This window comes from Spermophilus citellus (genome assembly GCF_964194105.1).
Source record: "Spermophilus citellus genome assembly, chromosome: 3".
In the NCBI taxonomy this organism is placed as follows: domain Eukaryota; kingdom Metazoa; phylum Chordata; class Mammalia; order Rodentia; family Sciuridae; genus Spermophilus; species Spermophilus citellus.
In genome coordinates, this window is record NC_138184.1 from 7,633,192 (window position 1) to 7,656,755 (window position 23,564).

Below are 23,564 nucleotides of genomic sequence, written 5' to 3' on the forward strand. Positions count from 1 at the left end.
GTCATACTCTCTTACTATAATTTGGAGCTGCATATGTCTAACATAATTATCATACACGAGGAATACAATAATAGCATTAACAGTAGTGAATTCTCTTCTTTATTGAGATCCTACTATGTAAAAAAGCATATCAACAAAAAAAATTGGGTTTCTTAGATAAATTCATGTAGATGGGGGACTAAAACCATGAGAAGATGGTAAATGAGAACTTATTGTTAATTTTTTTTAAATGCTGGTCAGTGATACACATTTAAAATGGACACAAACTCCCCCTTGTCTCAGTGAATCAGTGTCATGAGAAACTCTCCTAGAGAGTGAAGGACGTCCATCCAAGGGTGATATTGTAGAGCAGTCACCTCTTGAGTGGCCTGTTGTGTTCTGAACTCAGCATGCATCTCTTTCTTAAGCAGAAAATCCATGGATATGGAAGCAGAAAACCACATAGGAGTATGGGAATTTGTCCTCCTGGGCCTCTCGGATGATCCACAATTGCAGCCCCTTTTCTTTGGCCTGTTCCTGTCCATGTACCTGGTCACAGTGCTTGGGAACCTGCTCATCATCCTGGCCATCAGTTCTGACCCCCATCTCCACACCCCCATGTACTTCTTCCTCTCCAACCTGTCCTTTGTGGAAGTCTGTTTAACCTCCACCACGGTCCCCAAGATGCTGGTGAACACGCAGACACACAGCAAAGACATCTCTTACAGAGGCTGCCTTACTCAGGTGTATTTTTTAATGATTTTTGCAGGTATGGATAATTTCCTTCTGACTGTGATGGCCTTTGACCGTTTTGTGGCCATCTGCCACCCACTGAACTACACAGTCATCATGAACCCCCAGCTCTGTGTCCTCCTGGTGCTGCTGTCTTGGCTCATCATGTTCTGGGTCTCCCTGGTTCATATTCTACTCCTGAAGCAACTGACCTTCTCCAGTGGCACTGCAGTCCCTCATTTCTTCTGCGAACTGTCTCAGCTTCTCAAAGCAACCAGCTCTGACACCCTCGTCAATATCATCTTACTCTATGTGGTGACTGCCCTGCTGGGTGTCTTTCCTGCCACTGGGATCCTCTACTCCTACGCTCAGATCGTCTCCTCCTTACTGAGGATGTCCTCCTCTGTGGGAAAGTCTAAAGCCTTCTCCACCTGTGGGTCCCACCTCTGTGTGATCTCCTTATTCTATGGAACAGGGCTTGGGGTTCATCTCAGTTCTGCCATGACCCATCCTTCTCAGGGAAACATGATCGCCTCAGTGATGTACACTGTGGTCACCCCCATGCTGAACCCCTTCATCTACAGCCTGAGGAACAAGGATGTGAAGGGGGCCCTGGGGAGGCTCCTCAGCAGGGTAGCCTCTTGTCCTTGATGGATCAGTGACCTCAGAAATAAGAGCATGTCCTGTCCCCTGAGGCAAATGTGAATTTTAATACCCTGGCTTTTCCTCTCTAAAAGGTGTGCCTAATTGCTGGTGTTCACAAAGGAACTCACTTTGCATTTTATTGTTTTGTACTTTTCCTTTATAAACAGCCTTAGGAATTCCTTTTTAACCTTCTTTTTCTTTTACAAGATCAATGTAATTAAAAATTCAGAATGTTTTCTTACAGATATTCCTGTGATTTCCCACTTGAAGTAAAGAACTTGTATCATGTATTGACATGGTTTCCTGAAAGTATCGTATTTACCAAAATTTTATTTCATGGATTTTCATCCTTTGTTTGCAAATAAAATCATCAAAATGAAGCACTTAGCATGTGAGGACTGCTTGTCACTCCACACGGGTGACTTCAATCGTGAGAGTATTTCCCAGAGCTTTCCCTGCCTTTTACTTCAAGTCTCCAAGGAGATCTCAGTCTCCTTGAGAGTTGAAGTAAAAGGCAGAGAAATTCCTGCACTCCTCTTGGTGTCCCACTTCTTCTAAGAAGAATGATTAGAGTGTCACCACCAGAGCCAGAACGCACCTTTGACAGGGATCCTTCATGTGTCTCCCAGTGGTCCGGTGTTCCAGGAACCCCAGTCACTGCTGCATTGCTCATGATCCCTGCTCTTTTGCTTTCTGTCTCTCTCCCCACTCCCACCTTCTTTCCTTGTCTCCCCACTTCTGATTCTTTGTTATTGTTGTTTAATTTCTACAACTGCAACTCGCTCCATCCCTGCCTATGACTGAGTGTGGTCCTGGTGTGTGTGCACACCAGCTATCATTCATCCACAGATGGCTTTTGGGTGATCTCACCCGGTAGCTCTTTGGCATAGTGCTGTGTGGATATCCATGGCATGTTTATTTCTCTGGGCAAAGTCATGTTCCACCTAACAACCCTCTAGTCAAGGGCAGATGAGGCTCCCACAGCATGATAGCACCTTGTGGTGTCATAGCCATGCTTGTTTGTGTAGGCATGCTCTGCGATGTTTGCACAAGATATATTGCAGGGTTGTCCAGCAGGGTGGGGCTGTGTTGCTTTCCATACTTTGGTTAATGTATCTAGGAGTGGAACTACTACATATTGTGGTAATTGTGTATTAGACATTTTGAGCCACAGGCAGACTGTCTCATAATCCCTGCCACATTTTACATGCTAACGTAAATGTTAATGGAAATACTAACATATTCACACCCTGCCCATACTTGTTATTGTATGTCTGTCACAAGCAGAGCATCCCTGGGTGTGAAGTATATCTCTCTCATTGTGTGTTGTTTTCATTTCCTTCTGACTAACTGGCCATGTGGTCATCGGTAGTGTAGAATCTTCTGTGCAAAAAAGTTTTTGTTCACATTGTAATTTTATACTTTTTTCAAACTTGAAAAGTTCTATGTATAATATTGGTTCTGACCCTGATCAACTAAGTGTTTTGTAAATGTTTCCCCATTCTGTACTATGAGTTAATGTTTTTTCAGTGTTCAGTTTATAGATATTACCTACAGGCATCATGATATACAGTAGATCTCTCTGTTGTTAGTCCTCCTGTCTAAATGAAATTTTGTGTGCTTTGTCAACGCCTACCCCATCCCCCACCACACGGTTAACAGAGCCACATTTTATTGTTTGGAAGAGCTCTAGTTTTAAAAATCCACATGTGTGTTAGCTCACATGGTGTTTGTCTTTCTAGGTCTGGCTTCTTTCTCTTAATATAATATCATACAGGTTCATCCAATGTTGTAGCAAATGATAGGAGTCCCTCCTTTTTGAGCGTGAGTAGCATTCCAAATTGAACACACACCACATTTCCTTATCTATTCATTCGATGCTAGACACTGAGGTTGATTCTGTATCTTGAGCATTGTGAATAATGCTGCTGTGCTTGGCAAAATGATTTTAGATGATTTGGATTTAGAATTGCTGCATCATATGGTAGTTCTATATATTTTTTTGTTTGTTTTGGGGGGATCTCAATACCACTTTCCATAATGGATAAATAATTTACATTTTCATGAACAGTGTGTCAGGGTGTCCTTTTCTCCACATCCTCAGGGCACCAGTTATCTTTTATGTTAATAGCCATTTTAACATGTGTGAGGGTCATCTCCTCCTCGTGGTTTGAATTTGCATTATCCTGATGGTTAAGATGATGAGCATTTTTGTATACTTATTAACTATTTTTATTCCCTTTTTTGAGAAAAGTCTATTCAGGTTCTTTGCTCTTTTTTTGTTTGCTTGGTTTTTTGTTTGTTTTTGAACTAGAAATTGAAACTTGGTGGGGGGCTTCACAACTAAGCCACATCCTTAGCCCTTTTTAATTTTTTTTTTTTAAATTTTGAGACAGGATCTCACCAAATTGCTTAAGGCCTTGCTAATTTGCTGAGGCTGGCCTTGAACTTGGAATCCTCCTGCCTCAGCCTCCACAGCTGCTGGGATTACAGTTGTGTACCATCACTCTCAGTTTTCTTTGCCCACTTTTAATAAAGTTATTTGTTTTATTACTATTGAATTATATGAGGATCCTATTTTGGACATTTCCCTCTCATCTATTGTATGGTTTCCAAATATCTTATCTTAATTTTAAGTTGTGTCCTCACTCTGGAGATTATTTCTTTTGCTTCGGGGAAGTTATTTAGTGTGATACAATCTCATTGTTTTATGTTTGCTTCTGCTGCCTGTGCTTTGAGGTTTATATCAAGACAATCATTGCCCAAGCAAATATCATGGAGCTTTCTCCTGTGTTCTTTTCTAGTACTTACAAGCTTCAGGTCTTACATTTAAATTGTTAATTCATTTTGAGTTAAAGTGTGCGTGTGTGTGTGTGTGTTTGTGTGTGTGTGTGTGTGATGTGATTTTGAGTTGATATTTTTTTTAGTTGATTTATGTGTATGGTTGATTTCATTTTTCTGATATCCAGTTTTGCCAGCAGAATTAACTGAAGAGACTCTTTTGTGCAATGTGTGTCCATGTCAAATCGTCAAAATCAGTTGGCCATTAATTGAGCCATACATCTGTGGACTTGTTTTTGGCTCTCCGTACTTTCCCACTGTTATTTGTGTCTTATTTTATGCCACTACTGTTCTCCATTATCTTGATGATGTGTTTTGAGGCATGGATTTTTTTTCACTTTCATGAAGTTCAGCATGACTATTTTTTATTTTGTTACTTGTGGGTTCAATGTCATGTCTGAGAATCTGTTGTAGAATCTAATGTAATGAAGGTGTTTTTTTTCTGAGAGATTTATGATTTTCACTGTTTAACCATTTTTGAGTCAATTTTTGTGTGCTGTGTGGGCTAGGAGTAAAAATTCTTCCCTTTGCATTGAACCTGTTCTTGGAAGAGGTCATTAGATAAGTCTGTGAATCACATCATTGCATCCAATAGCTACCACATACACATATTCTCAATGACACTTTGAGGAGTCTCCAGGAAAGATCATATGAGCCTTAACAAGATTTTAAAGGTTGAAATTATATTAAGTATCTTTTCTGAGAACAATGGTATAAAATTAGTAGAATTTTTATACCCATTTTTATACCATGTTATAAAAATTAGGAGAATCTTGGGAAAACTCACAAATATGTAGAACCAACAAACATACTCTTAAACAACCAATGTATCAGGAATAAATGAAAAGAATTTTTCCCCTTTGAATTGCTTAAAAAATCTTTAGCTAGAATAACAAAAACCAAAGTGAGAAGGCTCAAGTGAATAAAATCAGAAAGGAAAAAGGAATCATTAAACCCCAAACCACAGAATGACCAAAAATCATAAGAGGCTGTCATGAATAATTATATGCCAACATAATTTTTAGCCTAGAAGAAGTGGATAAATTCCTAGATAAACATAACTTACCAAGATTGAATTATGGAGAAAAAGATAATTTGAATAGACCAATAATCACAAAAAAAGATAGATTTGGTATTTTTTTAAGAAAAGACCAGGAAATAATTTGATGGCTTCACTGATCAATTCCACTAAATACGTAAAGAAGAACAAGTATCAAATCTCCTCAAACTGTTCACAATTAGATGCTCAAACTATGAAATGGTGAAATTGTATAATTTATAACATTATTAATGAACCTGGAAGATTATATTTTGTGAAATAAGCCAGACACACAAAGACAAAGGCTGCATGGTCTGATTCATATGAAGAATCTAAAACAGTTATTCTCACAGAAATAGATCATAGAACAATGGTTCTCAGAGACTGGGAGTAGTAGTGGAGAGGTAGAGGTTGGTCAGTGGTAACAGACTCAGTTAGAGAGGAGGAATAATTCCTCATATTTTACAACACAGTGAAGTGACTACAGTTGACAATGATGTATATATCAAAACAACTAGAAGGGAAGACGTTGAATGTTCTCACATGCAAAGAAATTCTAAGTGGTTGTAATGATGGATTTTTAATTACCTTTATTTGATCATTGCATAATGTATTCATGTGTCAAAATATCACATTGTACCCAGTAAGTACATACGATTCTGTTAAGAGAAATGAGCCAGGTGTAGATAGACAAACCCTGCACCACCTTACCCATGTGTTTAATCTTAATATGTCTGACTCACAGAAACACTAGAGTTAAATGGTGGCTACCGGAGTTGTAAGGTGGAGAATTGGATAGATGTTGGTGAAAAGACAAAAAAAAATTCAATTAGAAGGAATAACTTCATAATCTATTGTACATCACGATGTTTATAGTTAATAATAAAAATCTGAATACTTTACGAGTGGAAAGATATCACACGGAATTAAGCAATTTTTAATAATTTTTATTAGCTCTTTTTAATTATACATAATATTGGGATTAATTTTGACATAAAAACATGGAATATAATTTGTTCTAATTCAATTCCCAGTGTTTCCCTTTCACTCTTCTCCTCTCTCCCCCATCCCCTTTCCTCTACTGTACTGATATATCTGGAGCAAATATCTAAAGATATTTACATACAGCAAATAGCTGTATTTAAAACATACAGCACATAAAGAAGCTGTGGAGAGGGATGAGCAGATCCTGCTGTGTTGACAAAAGCCAAGCCTGGGAAACATTCCTTGCCAATAGGTGAGGATATTACCAGCCTTGACCCTGGGCTCTGACTAACAGTTATCAGCTGTTCCAGGAAATGGGCTTCTGGGTGCAGCAGGATAATAGCAGGATGTTCCTAGCACTGCAACAGTAGGATGCTGCAAAAAAAAATGTTTCTAGTTCTGTAACTTAGTGTACACACACAAAAGCCTCTTGATAACTTGCAAGCCTTTAACAATTTATAATACTCCTATAGTTTAACTCCCTGATTATGAAACCTGATATAATAGACTTGAGAAGTTAGTTCTGACTCACTCTTCCTCCATCAGAGTGCAATGTCCCACCTGGCCCTAGTTTTACTTGAAAATATCTCTGTGATTTCTTTGTCTCTGTGTTTTTCTCCATCTCCTTCACCTCTACTTGAGATCTTTGTTGATGCTGCTTGGGTTGCAACAAGGAGCAAGTATCCAAAATATATACAAGTCAAAAACAGAAATACAAACTGTGCAATTACAAAACAGTAAAGGGCTGAAAATATAGTTCTCCACTGAAGGTCTATGTATTGCTACATATTGTAAAAGATGCTCAATTTGTTGTAGGGAAGTGAAAATCAAATGATGTATCACTTCATATCCACCAGAAGGCTGTATTTTTTTTTAAAAAAATGGAAAATATCAAATATTGTCAATAATGTGAAGACATTATTATCTGATACCCTGCAATAAATGTGAAATATGCCAGCCACTATGAAAGACAGTGAGGTGATTTCTCAGAAATTTACAGATATAATCATCATATAGCCCAGTAATTTCACCCCTAGGTAAATCCCCTAAATGATTGAAAACAAATGCTTAAATAAACATCAATGCATGTTAATAGCAGTATTATTCATAATATGCAAAAGATGGAAATCGCCCAAGTATTCACCAATGGTGGAATACTTCTGCATATATATATACAGTAGATTATTATGATAAAGAAGGAAGGAATCAAATGAACACTAACCATGCAACAGTTATAAAGAAGGAAGGATGGAAAGAAGAAAGGAAGAAAGGGAGTGAGGGAGCAAGGATAACAGAGAATATAGCAATATCTCAGACTCACCCTGGGCATTATATCAATGTGAGCCAAATGGCCAAACTCTCTTTCAAAGATAGTTTCGGCTTCCAAGTTGAGAATCTAGTCAATGTCTTATAAAAAGTAGTGTCCAAGTTAGAAGAGTGAGTTCAGTGTCCATTTGCAAGGTTATGGTCCATCTTAATCTCAGTATCTTCTGAGAATGGAGTGAATGACAGAAAATATGTCAGAGAAATGTTTTCAAGATTGAAACATCATACATCTACAAGCAATAAGCACAGTCTTTCTATGGCAATCAATTTGCCTTTACTACATAGGATTTTCATTCTATTTCATCCAGTGAAAACAGGAAAATAATCAAGTTAAGGAGAACAGCATTAACATTCAAGAGGTTAATTTTTCAGTTATATTTTATTTTAATGGGCATAGTATGTACATACATTTATGGGGAAAATTGTGATCTTTTCTATATTTTATTGAAGCATTGTCATAATGGTGGGATTCATTGTTACATATTTGTACATGCACAGAGTATAGCAATATAATTGTCCAATATCATTCCCCAGTGTTTCTCTTTTCCCTCCTGTCTTCTGTCCCCTGGGTCCCTTTCCTCTGAATTAAAGTCAGCATACTTCAGTGATACATGGCTGTTTATAGTAGCCTAAAACACAATACACAAATTATGGAACCAGTCTATGTGTCCATCAATGGATCTATGGATAAAGAAAATGAGATATTTAGAGACAATAGAGTTTTATTCATCCATAAAGAAAAATGAAATCATGTCATTTGCAGGAAAATTGGGTGGAACTTGAGAAATTTATGTTAAGGAAAATAAGTTACACTCAGAAGTTCAAGGGCTGAAGACTTTCTCTCATCTATGGAAGCTAAAGGTTAAAAAAAAAGAAAGATTGGGGGAAATTTCATGAAAACTGAAGAGAGAACAAGATGATGTTTTGATACATGCATATATTGTGGGATGATAAAACCAGAATAATATTCTTTACCTTAATATTTATGATTTCTTTGTAGTGAGATCACTTATGTCACTAAGAGGATAAATTTTGAGTAACCATGTCTGCACATAATATGATAAGTGCTTTAAACCACAAGGTAGAAATACTAGGATTACTTGTAACAAATTGATGAAAGATGAAACTTTAAGGACCAAATATAAGTAAGAAATATCCAAAAGGAATTTCTTAGAGTTGCTGAGGAGAAACAAAAACAAAATCATATATACAAGTGTCACTCCCAATTCCCTCTGAATAAAAAAAATGAAGCATGTTTCTTAGGAAAGAAAAAGATCTAAGATGTTGAAACCTCTGCATTTGCCTTAGGAGCACGATGTCCACTTTGCACCGGGGTCACTGTTCCATTAACAACAAGAGGCTGCTCTGCTGAGGAGTCTCCCGAGGGCCCCCTTCACATCCTTGTTCCTCAGGCTGTAGATGAAGGGGTTCAACATGGGGGTGACCACAGTGTACATCACTGAGGCAATTGTGTTCCTTGGGAAGGTTGGGTCAGAGTAAAGCTGAGGTATTCCACAAGACTTGTCCCATAGTACAAGGAGACCACACAGAGGTGAGAGCCACAGGTGGAAAAGGCTTTATACTTACTCCCAGTGGAAGACATCCTCATTAAAGAGGAGACAATCTGAGAATAAGAATAGAGGATCCCAGTGATGGGAAACACACCCAGCAGGGCAGTTGCTACATACAGGATGATGTTGTTGATGTGGGTATCAGAGCTGGCCACCTTGAGAAGGGGAGGCAGGTCACAGAAGAAATGTGGGATTTCTGTGTGTACAGAGAAGGTCAAATGCATTATCAGTAAAAGATGAAGCAGGGAGACCCAGAAAATGATGAACCAAGATGTCAGAACTAAGAGGACACACAGCCTGGGGTTCATGATGACCGTGTAGTTCAGGGGGTGGCAGATGGCCACAAGGCGGTCATAGGCATTGCGGTCAGAAGGAAATTATCCATACCAGCAAAAATCATAAAGAAATACACCTGAGTAAGCCAGCCTCTGTAGGAGATGTCTTTACTGTGTGCCTAGATGTTCACCAGCATCTTGGGGACCATGGTGGAGGTGAAACAGATGTCCACAAAGGACAGGTTGGAGAGGAAGAAGTACATGGGGGTGTGGAGGTGGGGGTCAGAGCTGATGGTCAGGATGAGCAGGTTACCAAGCACTGTGACCAGGTACATGGGCAGGAACAGTCCAAAGAGAAGGGGCTGCTGGTCTGGATCCTCTGAGAGGCTCAGGAGTTGGAATTGGGATACTCCTGTGTGGTTCTCTGCTTCCATGTCATTCATGTATCTGCTGCAGATGGGGCAAGAGCACTGCTCCAAGAACACCCAGGTGGCCTCTAAGGCAGTTGTCACTTTACATTTTCACCCTTGGATGGAGATCCTTTATCCCTGTTGATTTCTGCCAAAGTCAATGGTCCATTCAAGTAATTGGCAATGCATTTCCATTTTAAGTATGTATCATTATTCCTATTTTCATTACTTTAACACGAGTCTCTCTTTTATCATTAGATTACTACTTTGGGTTTTTCTTTTGAATTGATAGCCCTACATAAGTTCTTCTTTGGAGCTGTCCAAAATAATTAAAAACATTTCATATCTTTTCTTTGGATATCCTCACACGTTTATTCCAATAGCTCTATAATAGTGATTAAACATGCATTTTCAACTCAAACAGCCTTTATCCTATGACTTGACACTTCCCAAGCATGTGCAAGATAATTCTCAGTGTTTCGTTGTTTTCTTTCTAAAAGTGTGATGATGATGATCATTACATTTGTTGTAAGGGTTTAAAATGCCTTGTGCACACTAAAATTTCAAGAAATGATAGTTGTTATTATTAATTATTGATACTTTCATTGACATCTTTTCCCATGATAATTATTTTGAACATGTAACTCTCCCAAGATCCAGATTAAAAATGTGATTTAGAAATTCTTCTCTTGATTCACACTTCTGAGCATAAAATATTGGTCCACCAACTTATCATCTGCATGACCTTGAGAAACTTTCTTGAACTCTCTGAGCTGAAAATCCTTCACTTTTGCAATAGGAGGTGAAAAGTAAAATGGAATAGTTAAAATAAATGAGATGATACTCACAGGCTTTTCTACTGTGGTTCCTGGAACATATGATGAGCATTTGATACATGTAAATGTCTTTTCTACACATCAAAATAAATTTGTCTTTCATCGATATCATGTATCAATTTTACTCTTAAAATGGGGCAGCTATCAAGAATGGAATTCAGATCATTATAAATGAAACAAGTCTGTTACCCCTTTTGACTTTCATACAGCATTTCTAATTAATGAAGATCCCTATGGTTCTTTTGTTCAGAAAAGCTGCTCAGTGAATTACTCCAAGAGTTGGAAGCATGTGGACTGCATATTGGGGTGGGGTATGAGAAAAGATACCACCATTAAAATAAAATAGAAGAAGTAGGCTATTGTGTGTGCTCATGCACCTGTGCTGTTGAGTGGATATACATCGTGTCACCATTAGCAAAGTTAATTGTCAAAACATATATGTGGTAGATTCTATTTCATTGTTCACAGTTTCTACATATCAAACCACCTTGAGAATATTAACAAAGAAATGTAGTTTTAAAAATAAATGTTTTCATGTAGTATATATACAAAATGGAATATAATCTCACACTTCTTTATTCTTTATTTATTTATTGCTCAGCCATAAAGAAGTGTGAGATTATTGCATTCCTGTAAATGGATGGAATTCTGGGCTAGCATGCTCAGTGAAATATGCCAGTCCCCCAAAACCAAAGGCCAAATGTTCTCTGTTGAAGCTAATGCACAATAAGGTGGGTAGGAGGAAAGAAGAGAAGTTCATTGGATTAGACAAAGGGGAATAAAGGTAAGGGAATAGTAAAGACAGTAGAATGAATCAGACATGACTTTCCTATGTGGATATGTGAATACACGACCAGTGTAACTCCACATTATATGCAGCCACAAGGACGGCAAGTTATGCTTCACATATGTATAATACATCAAAATACATTCTACTGTCATGTATAACTAGAAAGAACCAATTTTAAAAAAATCAAAATAAATGTTTACCATTTCCATGGTAGCAAAAGGCCCAATATTATCAATGCTTAAAAGGAAAATAGCCTAAAAACTTTTAAAAAAATTAACTGAGGATAGCTACTCTGGGAAAGTGGGTAGAAGAATCTCTCTGACATAGGAAATTTTGGACTGACACAGGAAGAGTGGGTCATGGCTAATAAGAGGAGGGAAGGAAAGAGGAAGCATTCTAGGCTGGGAGAACAAAATGTGCCAGTGCCCTGTTGGAGAGTAGGGTATGTGCAACATCTCTGTGCGAGAGCAGGAGGGGAAGATAGAGCATGTGCGGTCCAAGGCAGAGCCTGCTTCCATCTTCCGGAGTCCCCATCATATTGGTAAAGTTGTGATCATTTGTGGCCCTCTAGTTTCACAGTTTGGGCTTATCACATGTTTTTCCAGGGACTTATCTGGTATCTGTCTCATTTTAGGTGCTGGGCAAATACAAGGGTTGGGTGTATAATAAATGTGAGGACCAACATGTCAACCTTATCATCAAAAGAATCTCCTGGCTTGCCACATTTCCATATTTAGACAAAAACTAGTAAAATTAAATAAGTGCCTTTATATGTCTTTTTAAGATCTGGGATGGAGCTCAGGGGTAGAGCACTTACCCCACATGTGAAAGCCCTGGGTTCAATTTCTAGCACCACACAACACAGACACAAAAAGAATAGCACACCATGAGCAATTGGCATAATTTCTAGAAATGGAAGCCAGTTTGACATTGGGTGTTTGTAACACGATTAATCACAGAAACAGGACAATGAAGATACATTTAACCATAATAACAAAAGAAAAGATGAATTTGGGAAAATTTAATATCCACTACTGTGTTTAGATGCCAGGGATGAGGCTGTCAGCAAACAAGGAAATCAAGGATAGTTTTCTAACCCAATAAAGAATGTTTGTTTGCAAACCACAGGCAGCAGGAGAGCTTGTATTAAAACACTAGAGTATTTGTATTAAATTCATGAACATGACAGGACAGTCTCCTGAGACTTCAATCATTTGCTATTTTCCTGAGCATTTAAATGGAATGGAAATATGAGGAAAGTAAATTAGACGGAGGATTGAAACTCAGAAATAACTGTTGTTTGTAGATGTTATCATACGCAGGAAGGTGAAATGATAATAACAATAATGAAGTAATAAGGGCTACGAGCAAATGGAATCTTTCAGAAAAAAATAGGACTATAACAAAAGTTCAAATTTAAAACAAAACATTACCTCATGCATAATAGATGTTTGATGAGAAGATAACAAATAAATAACTGGGTGCAGGAAATCTGACAGGAGCCTACAATTTCTAATAGAGAGTGGAGAAGAGTTGAAAACTGCAGAAAACAATTCTCAAGAGAGAAATGCTCTAGATTCCAAAGAGGAGAGAAGGAAACTGAATAAAAGCTGAGAAAGAGAGGTCTGGAAACAAAGCCGGGATCCACTTTCTCTCCTCCCTTCTCACTCCACCTGCTTCTCTGAGGCATACAAGCTCTCTCCAATGGTTTTCACTGAGGCTGTCTCCTCTCCATGATCTGTCCCCAGGAAGACCACTGACTTTTCACGGAGGCTGGAATCATAGAATTAGAGGTGAGGGGCAATGGGAGCATGTTTACAGTTTCCACTGTCTCAAGGGTTGAATTCCCAGAGCTCCTCATTAAATAAATTATGTTACAGTTCTACATCTCTTCCCAAAATCCATGTCCCTCTGTGTGCAGAGAAGATAGTAGAATGGAACATTTCCATGAAATTTGTGTTTGCAAAGGCATCAGTAGAGGGAGATGAATATAATTCCTTCAAGTAGAAACTCTTTTCTCTTTGATTTGATTGAAAAGCCACAAGGCATCTACTAAGGAAAGTTTAATGCCTAAGAGGACACATCCCAAGAAGCAACCCTCTATGATATGTCTCCCTTGAAATAGCTTTGCAGATTTTATGGATCTTTTAGAGTACATGATGTTAGGAGACAAAGAGATCCTTTTTCTTTTTCAATTTTGTCTTAATTTTGCAGTTTACATATTTATTTTGTTGAATCGACAGATAAAGTGTTATGTATTTGTTGCGTTCAATGTGGTGTTTTGAGGTACATATACACCATGGAACTGTTAAATATTATAATGTAGCATTACCTTATACAGTTACCATTTTTGTGGTGAGAACATTTAATGTGGCAGGGATGATGAAACACAGTTTGGCTATTGCTCAAAGTGTTAAACACAATTACCATAATATCCAGCAGTTCTATTCCTAGATGCAGTAAGTGAAGTATTGAAAGTATCACAGCCACGCCCTGCTGGACAAGTGTCAAATGCATCTTTAGGCATATCAGAGTGCAGCTACAAAAACAAGTGTGACTATGACACCACAAAGTGCAATAATGTTCTGGGAGCAGCATATGCACAGTCTGCCCTAGACTGGAGATCTGTTAGGGAGCACATGACGGTGCCCATACTAATAAACATGTGAGAATATCCACACAGGAAGTGGGAGTCAGAGCTGACAGGAAGATGAGCAGGTTCCCAAGAAGCATGACCAGGTACATGGACAGGGAGAGTCTAAAGCAAAAGGGCCATAGTTGTGCATCATCAAAGAGGCCCAGGAGGACAAATTCCAATAGTCCTGTGTGGTTTTCTGCTTCCAAGTCACTGATTTTTCTGCTTAAGAAAAAGACACATGCTGAGTTCAAAACACAGCATGCAGGCTACTCCAGAAGTGACCCCTCTACAATATCACGCTTGGATGGACGTCCTTCACTCTCCAGGAGAGTTTCTCATAACACTGATTCACCGAGACAGGGGTAGTCTGTGTCCATTTTAAATGTGTACCACTTACCAGCATTTAAAAAAATTATCAATAAGTCTCATCATCTTCTCACTGGTTTTATTCCCCTATCTATGTGAACTTTTCTAAGCAAACAAATTTGATATGCCCTTTTGTATAGTGAGATCTTGACAAACAACTTACTACTGTTAATGCTATTATTGTACTCCTCTTATGTGATAATTATGTTAGACATATGCAGCTCCAAATTATAGCATGAGAGTATGACTTAGAAATTGAGTCCTTGAGTCTGCCTTCCTAGAACAAAATTTTGGTTCACTCATTTTTCATCTGTGTGACTTTTCAGAATTTATTTTAACTCTCTTTGACACAAATACTCAACTCTACAGTAGGGATATTAAATATTCTCTAAGAGGATTGAAGAGCAAAATCAGATGAGAAGGTGCTGGTACTTTTCCTAATGTAGCTCCTGTGACATAATCACATGTGTGAGGTTTTATTTATAGCATCTCAACAAATCTGTCCTCAAGGCTCTCATTTATCAATTTCCCTTTTAGGCTCTAGCAGCCACCAAGGCCAGCATTCTGAGGATTGGGATGATCATAAATACAGCAGGTAGGTTACCTCTGCTGACTGCATGCGCACTTCTAATTAATGGTGATCCCTGCGGCTCCTTCTTTCAGGGAATTCCTGCTCCATGAGTTCTTCCTAGGAGAGGAAAAAGCTTGTAGACTACACAGATAAAAGGAGGAAACAGAAGGACACTGCCATTAAAACCAAATTCAAGGCCAGGTGATGGTGTTCAGGCAACCAATCGTGCTCTCCAGAGGGGAGAGAGTATGCAGAGCAGCAGAGCTCCTGGAAAATACCCAGATGCATTGGGATAAGATATTCAGGGTTACTGAAACAGAGTCACCATAGAAAAATAAAAATCAAATTTAATTCTCACAGATCAATGTTTACATTCCACTCAATAGACAAAGGGTGGTTAATGTGAGTGCCTGAGAATGCTAATTGGGTTTAGGGACTCACATGGGTCCTGTCACCTTGTGGGTGATAAAGAAATCAAACTACACTTTCCATGTGTAACAACAGTTGAGGCTAAAAAATCAACTATATTGCAAAAAGAATCCTCAAGAATTTCACATGCCTATATATATATATAAACAACATTGGGTTTTAAGGATAATTTGCAGACCATAGTAATGATTTTAAAAAGCTAACAGATAACTAACAGTTAATATCAGTAGTAGGAAAGAAAGTCCAGTCACATATGGATATTGGTTAACAGAATTCATCAGAAAAAAATAGGCAAATGAATATAAATTATAATCATAATAAAAATGCAGTTAAAAAGAATGTAACTGTCATCACTGAGATGAGGGCCAGGGATGATCCTGTCAGTAAACAAAGAAACCAAGGGCCATTTCCTAACCCAATAAACAGAAGTTATTTTCCAACCACAATCAAGAGGGCCCGCTTCATTAAACACTAGAGCAGTTGTGTTAGGTTCTTGGACATGACAATGCATTCTCCTCCAAGTTCAGATTTTCCAGAGTATATCAAGGGACTGTTAACACGAGAAGGAGAACTTGAAGTCAGTGTCAAAAGGAAGAAATAATCATGTTACTGGTAGGTGCTGTTATGGACACAGAGATGAAATGACCACCTCAGTATGGAGTTACAGGAAGGACGATGAGTAAAACAAATCTGAGTATAAAAACAGGGAATAGAACAGACGAGTCCAATTAAATTAGAAACAAAATAGACAATGCCTTCTGCATGATAGATCTCTGGGGCACAATCAAGAATTAAACAATTAGACTCAGGAAACCTGACAAGAGACCACAGTTTATGGGAAAGAGTGGAGAAGAACAGGAGACTCTCCAGAATCTATCTCTGATGGGAAAGATGCTCTAGATTCTAAAGAGAAGGAGACAGAACATAAACTGGGAAAGAGGTGTCAATGAAAGCTAAAGCTCCTTCAAGGTACAGGGACTAAAGATTAAAAAACTAAGTACAACTGGGTCATTTCTAGAGTGTTCCTCATAGAGACAGTGCTCAGTGCCCACGTCCTCCTTGGCTTTCCTTCTGACTGTACCAGCCTCACTGGGGCACACCAATTCTGTCAGACAGCTGTCCCAGAATCTTTTCCTTCTGTCCCAAGAAAGACCACTTGGGTTTTGACTGAGGCTGGAACATAGAATTGTAGCTGAGGAGCATCAGGGGCAGGTTTAAACCTTGGGCATCTGAAGTGCTGAATTCTCAGAGCTCCTGATTAGATAAATTGTGCTATTGTCTTTCTGGTCTCTAAACATTTCAGCTCCCTTGGGGTAAAAAGAGGATAGCAGAATAAAAAAAATTTCATTTAATTTCTTTTGTATGTAGGAAAACCTGGGATGAGATAGCTTTATTTTCTCTAAGGAAAAACTGTTTCCCCCTTCTGGTTTGAATTGAAGGTCACCAGAAGTTCTCAAAGAGAAGTCTCATGTCCAGAAGGAGAAGTTCTCAAAGAGAAGTCTCATGTCCAGAAGGAGCACTTCCCAGTGTCAGGTGGGAGATAAGGGTTGGGAAGAGACCACCCCCTTAGGGCTCTGGATTCCTCCCAGGGCCCTTACAACACCCCACCTCAAGCTCCTTCCTATGAGGGGACACTGGATCATCTTGTGGTTCAAAGGAGGAAGCTAGACTTCCACCAGGGGAATTTGAGACCATGAAGGGAAAGTTCCCAATCTTGGAGAAACACAGTAGACCGAGTTCTCAAATTAAGGGAACTTGTTGCTAGTTAACATGTTATTAGCATTGCATTTTGCTTCTCCCTGTGCATTTTCTGGGGTGTGGGGGGGAAACTTATGCATGGGCAGCAGAAAAGAAATTATATAGAATTCAGCTGTCAATCAAGATGGCAGTCAACCCCAGATCCACCAGGGGAGAAGGGGGAGAACCAGCACAGCCCAACAAAAGCAGCTCCACTGTGTGGCCTGGGCCTGGAGTTCCCTGGCAGCTCAGCCCCCAGCTCTCCCACAGTGTTCTCCTTTGCTTTCAGTAACCCCTGTCTCCCTGCCAACCTCTCGCACTTCACTCAATTCTTTGCTCACATCAAGAACCTGGAAACTGGATCCTGTAGGGACCCTGCCCTTGTGCTGGTAGCACCAGGAACCATCTCTCTGTGACTTGCCTCTCTTGAAACAAGCACTGGAAGTTTCATGGACCATTTTATGTGCACCATGTTGTGGAGGCAAAGAAGTCCTTTCTTGGTGATTACTTGTCCTAATTATTTTCAGATTTATTTATTTCTAAAATGATAGATTAAATTGTATATGCTTAAAGTGTGCACATATTTTAAAAATATTTATTTTTCAATTGAAGTTAGACACAATGCCTCAATTTTATTTATTTATTTATTTTTATGTGGTGCTGAGGATCGAACCAGTGCCTCACACATGTGAGGCAAGTGCTCTACTGCTGAGCTATAGCCCCAGCCCCATAACATTTCTTTTAATTCATGCTGGAATAGTATTTCATTACATATGCATGCCACATTTTCTTCATTCCTTCATTTGTTGATGGATATTCATGTGGATTTTACATCTTGGCTGTTGTTATTGGATCAAAACATAGTGTGAAAATACCAAAAGATACTGATTTTATTTCTTCAGGCATATACTTTGTCCTGGGATCAGTGGATCATACAGTAGTTCTATTTTTACTTTTCTGAAGGAACTTCATATTGTTTTCTGTAGTATGTAGTAATTTATAGCTGTACTAATTTATAATTTTACTAATTAATATTCCCACCCATGATATACAAGCATTTCCATCCCCCATGTCCTCCTCAATAATTATCTCTTTTCTTTAACAATTTAATCACAACCATTCTAACGTGTGAGAAAACAATACAGTGGTTTATACAGCAAAGAAATAATCCAATGAGTGAAGAAACAACCTATGGAATAGGAGAATTTATTTGGAGGCTATTTATTGAACAATAGGTGAATATTCAAGTTACGTGGAACATAATAATAAGAGAATAAATAACTTTATTAAAAGTGGACAAAGGACCTGAATAGACATTTCTCAAAAGAAGGCAATAGCTAACAAGTATATGAAAAAAATGCTCAGTTTCTTTCATCACCAGGGTAATTAATTTAAAATCACAATGAGCTATCACTTCTCACCTGTTAGAATTTGTCTTATTATAAACACAGAAGAAGTGATGATGAATGTAAAGAGAAGAGGGATACTGCTGAACACTGATGGAGAAAATAGAAAAAAAGTATGGATGTTCCCCCAAAATATTACAGTACTGCCATATGATCTAGCAATTTCCCTACTGTGTACATATCCAAATGAGCCAAATTCAGTGTTCAAAATATGTGTCCAATCCCATTATCATGATAGCATTATTCACAATAGGCAAGGTGTAGAATCAACCTAAGTGTTCATCATCACAAACAAACATGAACCAGGAATAAGAAGAAGGGAAACCTGTCATTACCTTCCACTTGGGTGAACATGTATGACATTATGATAAGAGAAATAAGCCAAGCATAGAGGAACACATACTAGGTTAAATCTCCAATACTAAAACAAACAAAAAAACACAAAAAACCCACAAAAGTTCTATTGTACATCATGATGAGTATAGTTAATATCAATAAGTTATATACTTGAAAAAATGGAAAACCATCATACAGAATAGACAAAGCAATATTTACCAAGAAGAGTGATGCTGAAGGCATCGCAATACCTGATCTCAAATTATACTACAGAGTTATAGTAAGAAAAATAGTATAGACCTGGCAACAAAACAGACATAAAGACCAATGGAATAGAATAGAAGATACATATGTACAGGCATCTGATACTTGAGAAAGGTGTCAAAATATATGTTTAAAAGACAGCCTTTTTAAAGTTCATCATTGTTAGCAATTGGAGAAATACAAATCAAAACCACTCTTAAGATTTCATCTCACTCCAGTCAGAACAGTAACTACTGTTCAAAACAACAGTAAGTGTTGGCAAAGATGTGGGGAAAATGGTACACTCATACACTGCTGGTGGACTGCAAACTGGTACAGCCAATATGGAAAGCAGTATGGAGATTTCTTGGAAAATTAGGAATGGAATCACCATTTGACCCAGCTATTCCTCTCCTAGGTCTATACACAAAGGACTTAAAAACAGCATACTACAGGGACCACAGCCACATCAATGTTTATAGCAGCACAGTTCACAATAGCTAAACTGTGGAACCAATCTAAATGCCCTTCAGTAGATGAATGGATAAAAATTGTGGCATATATACACAATAGAATATTACCCAGCAATAAAAGAGAATAAAATCATGGAATTTGCAGGTAAATGGATGGAGTTAGAGAAGATAATGCTAAGTGAAGTTAGCCAATCTCAAATAACCAAATGCCAAATGTTTTCTCTGATATAAGGAGGCAGATTCATAGTGGGATAGGGAAAGGGAGCATGGGAGGAATAAATGAACTCTAGGCAGAGGGGTTGGAGGGGAAGGGAGGGGGCATAGGGTTAGAAATGATGGTGGAAATGGATGATCATTATTATCCAAAGGACATGTTTGAAGACATGAATTAGTGTGAATATACATTGTATACAACCAGAGATATGAAAAACTGTGCTCTATATGTGTAATAAGAATTGTAATACATTCTTATTTCATATATAATTTTTTTAAAAAGATAGGCTTTTTAAAATATGGTGCTAGGAACTTGAAGAAGAATGGAACCAGATCCCTATCTTTCACCTTGCATAAAAGTCACATCAAAGTAACAAAAGATCTAGGAATTAGACCAGAAACTCTGCAATTACTAGAAGAAAACATAGGGTCAACATTCCAACATAATGCCACAGGCATTGACTGTATCAGGCAAGACACCAAAACCCAGTAATGGATGAGTGGAATGGCATTAAGTTAAAAAGTGTTTGCTCAGCCAAGGAAACATTTAGGAGAGTGAAGAAAGAGCCGACAGAAGAGGATAAATTCTTTGCCAGGTATTTCTCTGACTAGGGATTAATAACTAGAATATATAAAAAATTCAAAAACCTTAACACCAGAAAAACACCATAAACTAATTAAAATGGGCAAAAGAATGGACACATCACAAAATAAGAAAGGCAAATGACCAAAAAATGTGTGCAAAAATGTTCAATATTCCTAGCAGTCAGGAAAATACAAATAAAAACTACACAGATTGCATGTCATTCCAGTTAGAATGGCAATCACCCAAAATATAAATAATAACAAAGTCTGGCAAAGACTTGTAGAAAAAGTACACTCACACATTGTTGGTGGGGCTGGAAATTAGTACAGCCACTCTGGAAAGCAGAATACAGATTCCTCACACAACTGGGAATGAAACAACATACCCAGCTATTCCAATCTTCGGCATATATCCCAAAGACCCTAAAATCAGCAAACTATAGGGACAATGGTACATCAGTGTTTAGAGCATCACAATTCACAATAACCAAGTTATGGAGCCAGTTGGGTAGCTACCCACAGATGGGTGGGTAAAGAAATTGCAGTATACATACACAATGGCGTTCTATTCAGCTCTAAAGCATAATGAAATTATGACATTTGTTGGTAAGTGGATGGAAATGGAGAACATCATGGCAAGTAAAGTAAGCCAGCCTCAGACAGTCAATGTTGAATGCTTTCTTTCATATGTGGAAGTTAGAATACAATAAAGAAAAAAGGGGAATCCCATAAAAATAGAAAGATCAGTGGAGTAGAGGAAGGGCTTTGAGAGGGAGAGAGGAAGGATGCAAAAAGGGAGGAAGTGTAATAAAATTGACCATGTTATGCTATGTGTGTGTATACATATGTGTGTGTGTGTGTGTATATATATATATATATATATATATATATATATATATATATATATATACATGTGAATATATCACAGTGAATATCACCTTTATGTGTATATAAGAAGCACCAATTCACAAAACAATGAATAAAGAGAAGAAATACCAGGAGTAGAGGAAGGGGAAGGGGGGGGAAGGGAAAAGGAAGTATCTGGAACCAAATGGGAGCCATTTATATTCCATGCTTGTATGTCAGAATAAAATTCACTATGATGTATAACTATGATACTCTAATAAAAAACATTAAGCATACAAAAGAATTTTATTTGGAAATACTAAAATCAGTTACCATTTGCTGAGTTATTACCAAAGGCTAGGCAATATTCTCTTCCTATAATATATATGCCCTTATTTCTCACCAAATCTCCCATTTAAGTTTTGTTTAGTTCCTCTCAGCAGTGTTTTGTAGTTTTTTAAATTGCAGTAGAAAACATGATACAATAAGACCATGTGTATTCTTCATTTTCTGTGCAACATATTGTATAAATATTATATAGATCATGCCTATTGAAATTTGTACTAAAAACCATTTTTTTGGGCCTGGTTTTAGTTATCATATATCAAAAGATGGATATTGAAATTCCCCAAAATCAATGGGAAAAAATTACAAAACACTTATCCAGATCAAGTGTCCAGAAGAAAAAATTATAGGTCAGAAACACAAGCACAAACTATATAATTACCAAATGAGAAGACTTGAAAAAAAGTTTTTCCACTGACAATATGTAAACGTCCAACAAACTTCTAGAAAGATGCTAATATATCACAGGGAAATGGAAATTAAAGGTAGAATGAGACAGCACTTTAGAACACATTGTGAGCTATTTGGTTTATAAGATAAAAATAACTGGTGAGCAAGGATATGATGAAATTGGGATCTTTAAAAGTTAGAATATAAAATGTACCAGATAATATTAAAAAGAGTTTGACAATTTCTCACAAAGTTAAATATCCAATTATCATGTGACCCCATGGTCCTACATATATATATATATATATATATATATATATATATATATATATATATATATATAAACAAATTATTTAAAAACAATATTGTCACGTGTTGCTTAACTTAACAATGAGGATAGATCTGGGAAAGACATTATAAGAACATTTTTTTTACAAACATCAAGTGTTCTCACAAAAACGCAGATGGATACAAAAATTTCAGGTAATATCATGCAGTGGAACCACCGTCATACATATATGGGGTCTGTCATTATCTGAAATGTCATTACACAGCACTTACCTGTATTAAAACAAATATGTGTGCATGCTATCCACAGGATCCCTATTCTTAAGAGCTGAACCAAGGAACTTACCCCAATGGTCATCATTGGATAAATGGACAAACAATTTGTGGTGCATACTTACACTAAAATATTAGTCATGAAAAGGAAGAAGAGATAACTAATATTAATCAGTAAAACAGCCAAAAGGAATGAAGAAAGGAAGCAATGTGGGAATGAAGGAAATATTGAAGAAAGGAAAAAAACAGGGCATCACAAAGAATGAAGCGATGTCTCAGCGTTCTCCTAGGCATTTTATCATCATGATTCATAGGACCAAGCCAGGTTTCAAAGATTCCTAGATTCCAGGTTCCTTGTCCAAAATCTAATCACTGTTGTTACAAAAGGTAGCACAACAAAGTCAGAAGTCTGTACTCAGTTTCAGGGTCCCATAATATCTCATTCTAATCCAAGTCTCTTTCATTCAGAAACTCTGTGAAAGACAGAATATGTTTCAAAGAAATCTTTTCAGAATGAATAAAGTCACACAAATCAAGTGACAACCACAGTCGTGAAATGATAATCATTTTCCTTTGACTGTTTTATGACTTCATACCAGATCCTTCAGGAAAAAGAAGAGGTTAAGGACTTTAAGGTGAAGAAGATCACATTCGAGAGGAAAATGTGGGGCAATGAGTGTTGGCATGTGACATGATAAGGGCTTTAAATATCAGATTAGAATGCTCAGGACAAAAACTGATCCAAGCAGAAGGCATCGTTAGATTAAGAGCCCCATAGATTAAAGATATCTGGGGGGAGAAAACCTACAAAGGATATACTGATGAAGTGGTTGAGAAGAAACCAATACAAACTCTTATACAAGCAAAGACAAAGGTGTTTCTGGAATGGAAATAGGAAAAAGCGTGTTTTTCAGGGGAGAAAAGAGTCATGCTAAGTAAACTCACAGCCTTTGCCTCAGAGACCCAAGCATCCACCTAGTTCTGAGGTCAATGTCCC

General features: G+C 37.6%; 1 protein-coding gene and 1 pseudogene across 2 annotated transcripts; one reads left to right on the forward strand and one right to left on the reverse strand.

Annotated features, from left to right (window-relative positions):
* Positions 1-423: 423 nt before the first annotated feature.
* LOC308645924 (olfactory receptor 7D4-like) lies at positions 424-1,362 on the forward strand (the record flags this gene model as incomplete). The annotated part of the gene is made up of 1 exon (XM_081288380.1): positions 424-1,362. One exon carries the CDS (start codon positions 424-426, stop codon positions 1,360-1,362), a length of 939 nt encoding a protein of 312 aa, XP_081144506.1.
* Positions 1,363-8,892: 7,530 nt separating this feature from the next.
* On the reverse strand, positions 8,893-9,826 carry LOC308643216 (olfactory receptor 7D4-like; annotated as a pseudogene). Its single transcript has one exon. The product of its transcript is annotated as an olfactory receptor 7D4-like (transcript).
* Between the last annotated feature and the right edge of the window lie 13,738 nt (positions 9,827-23,564).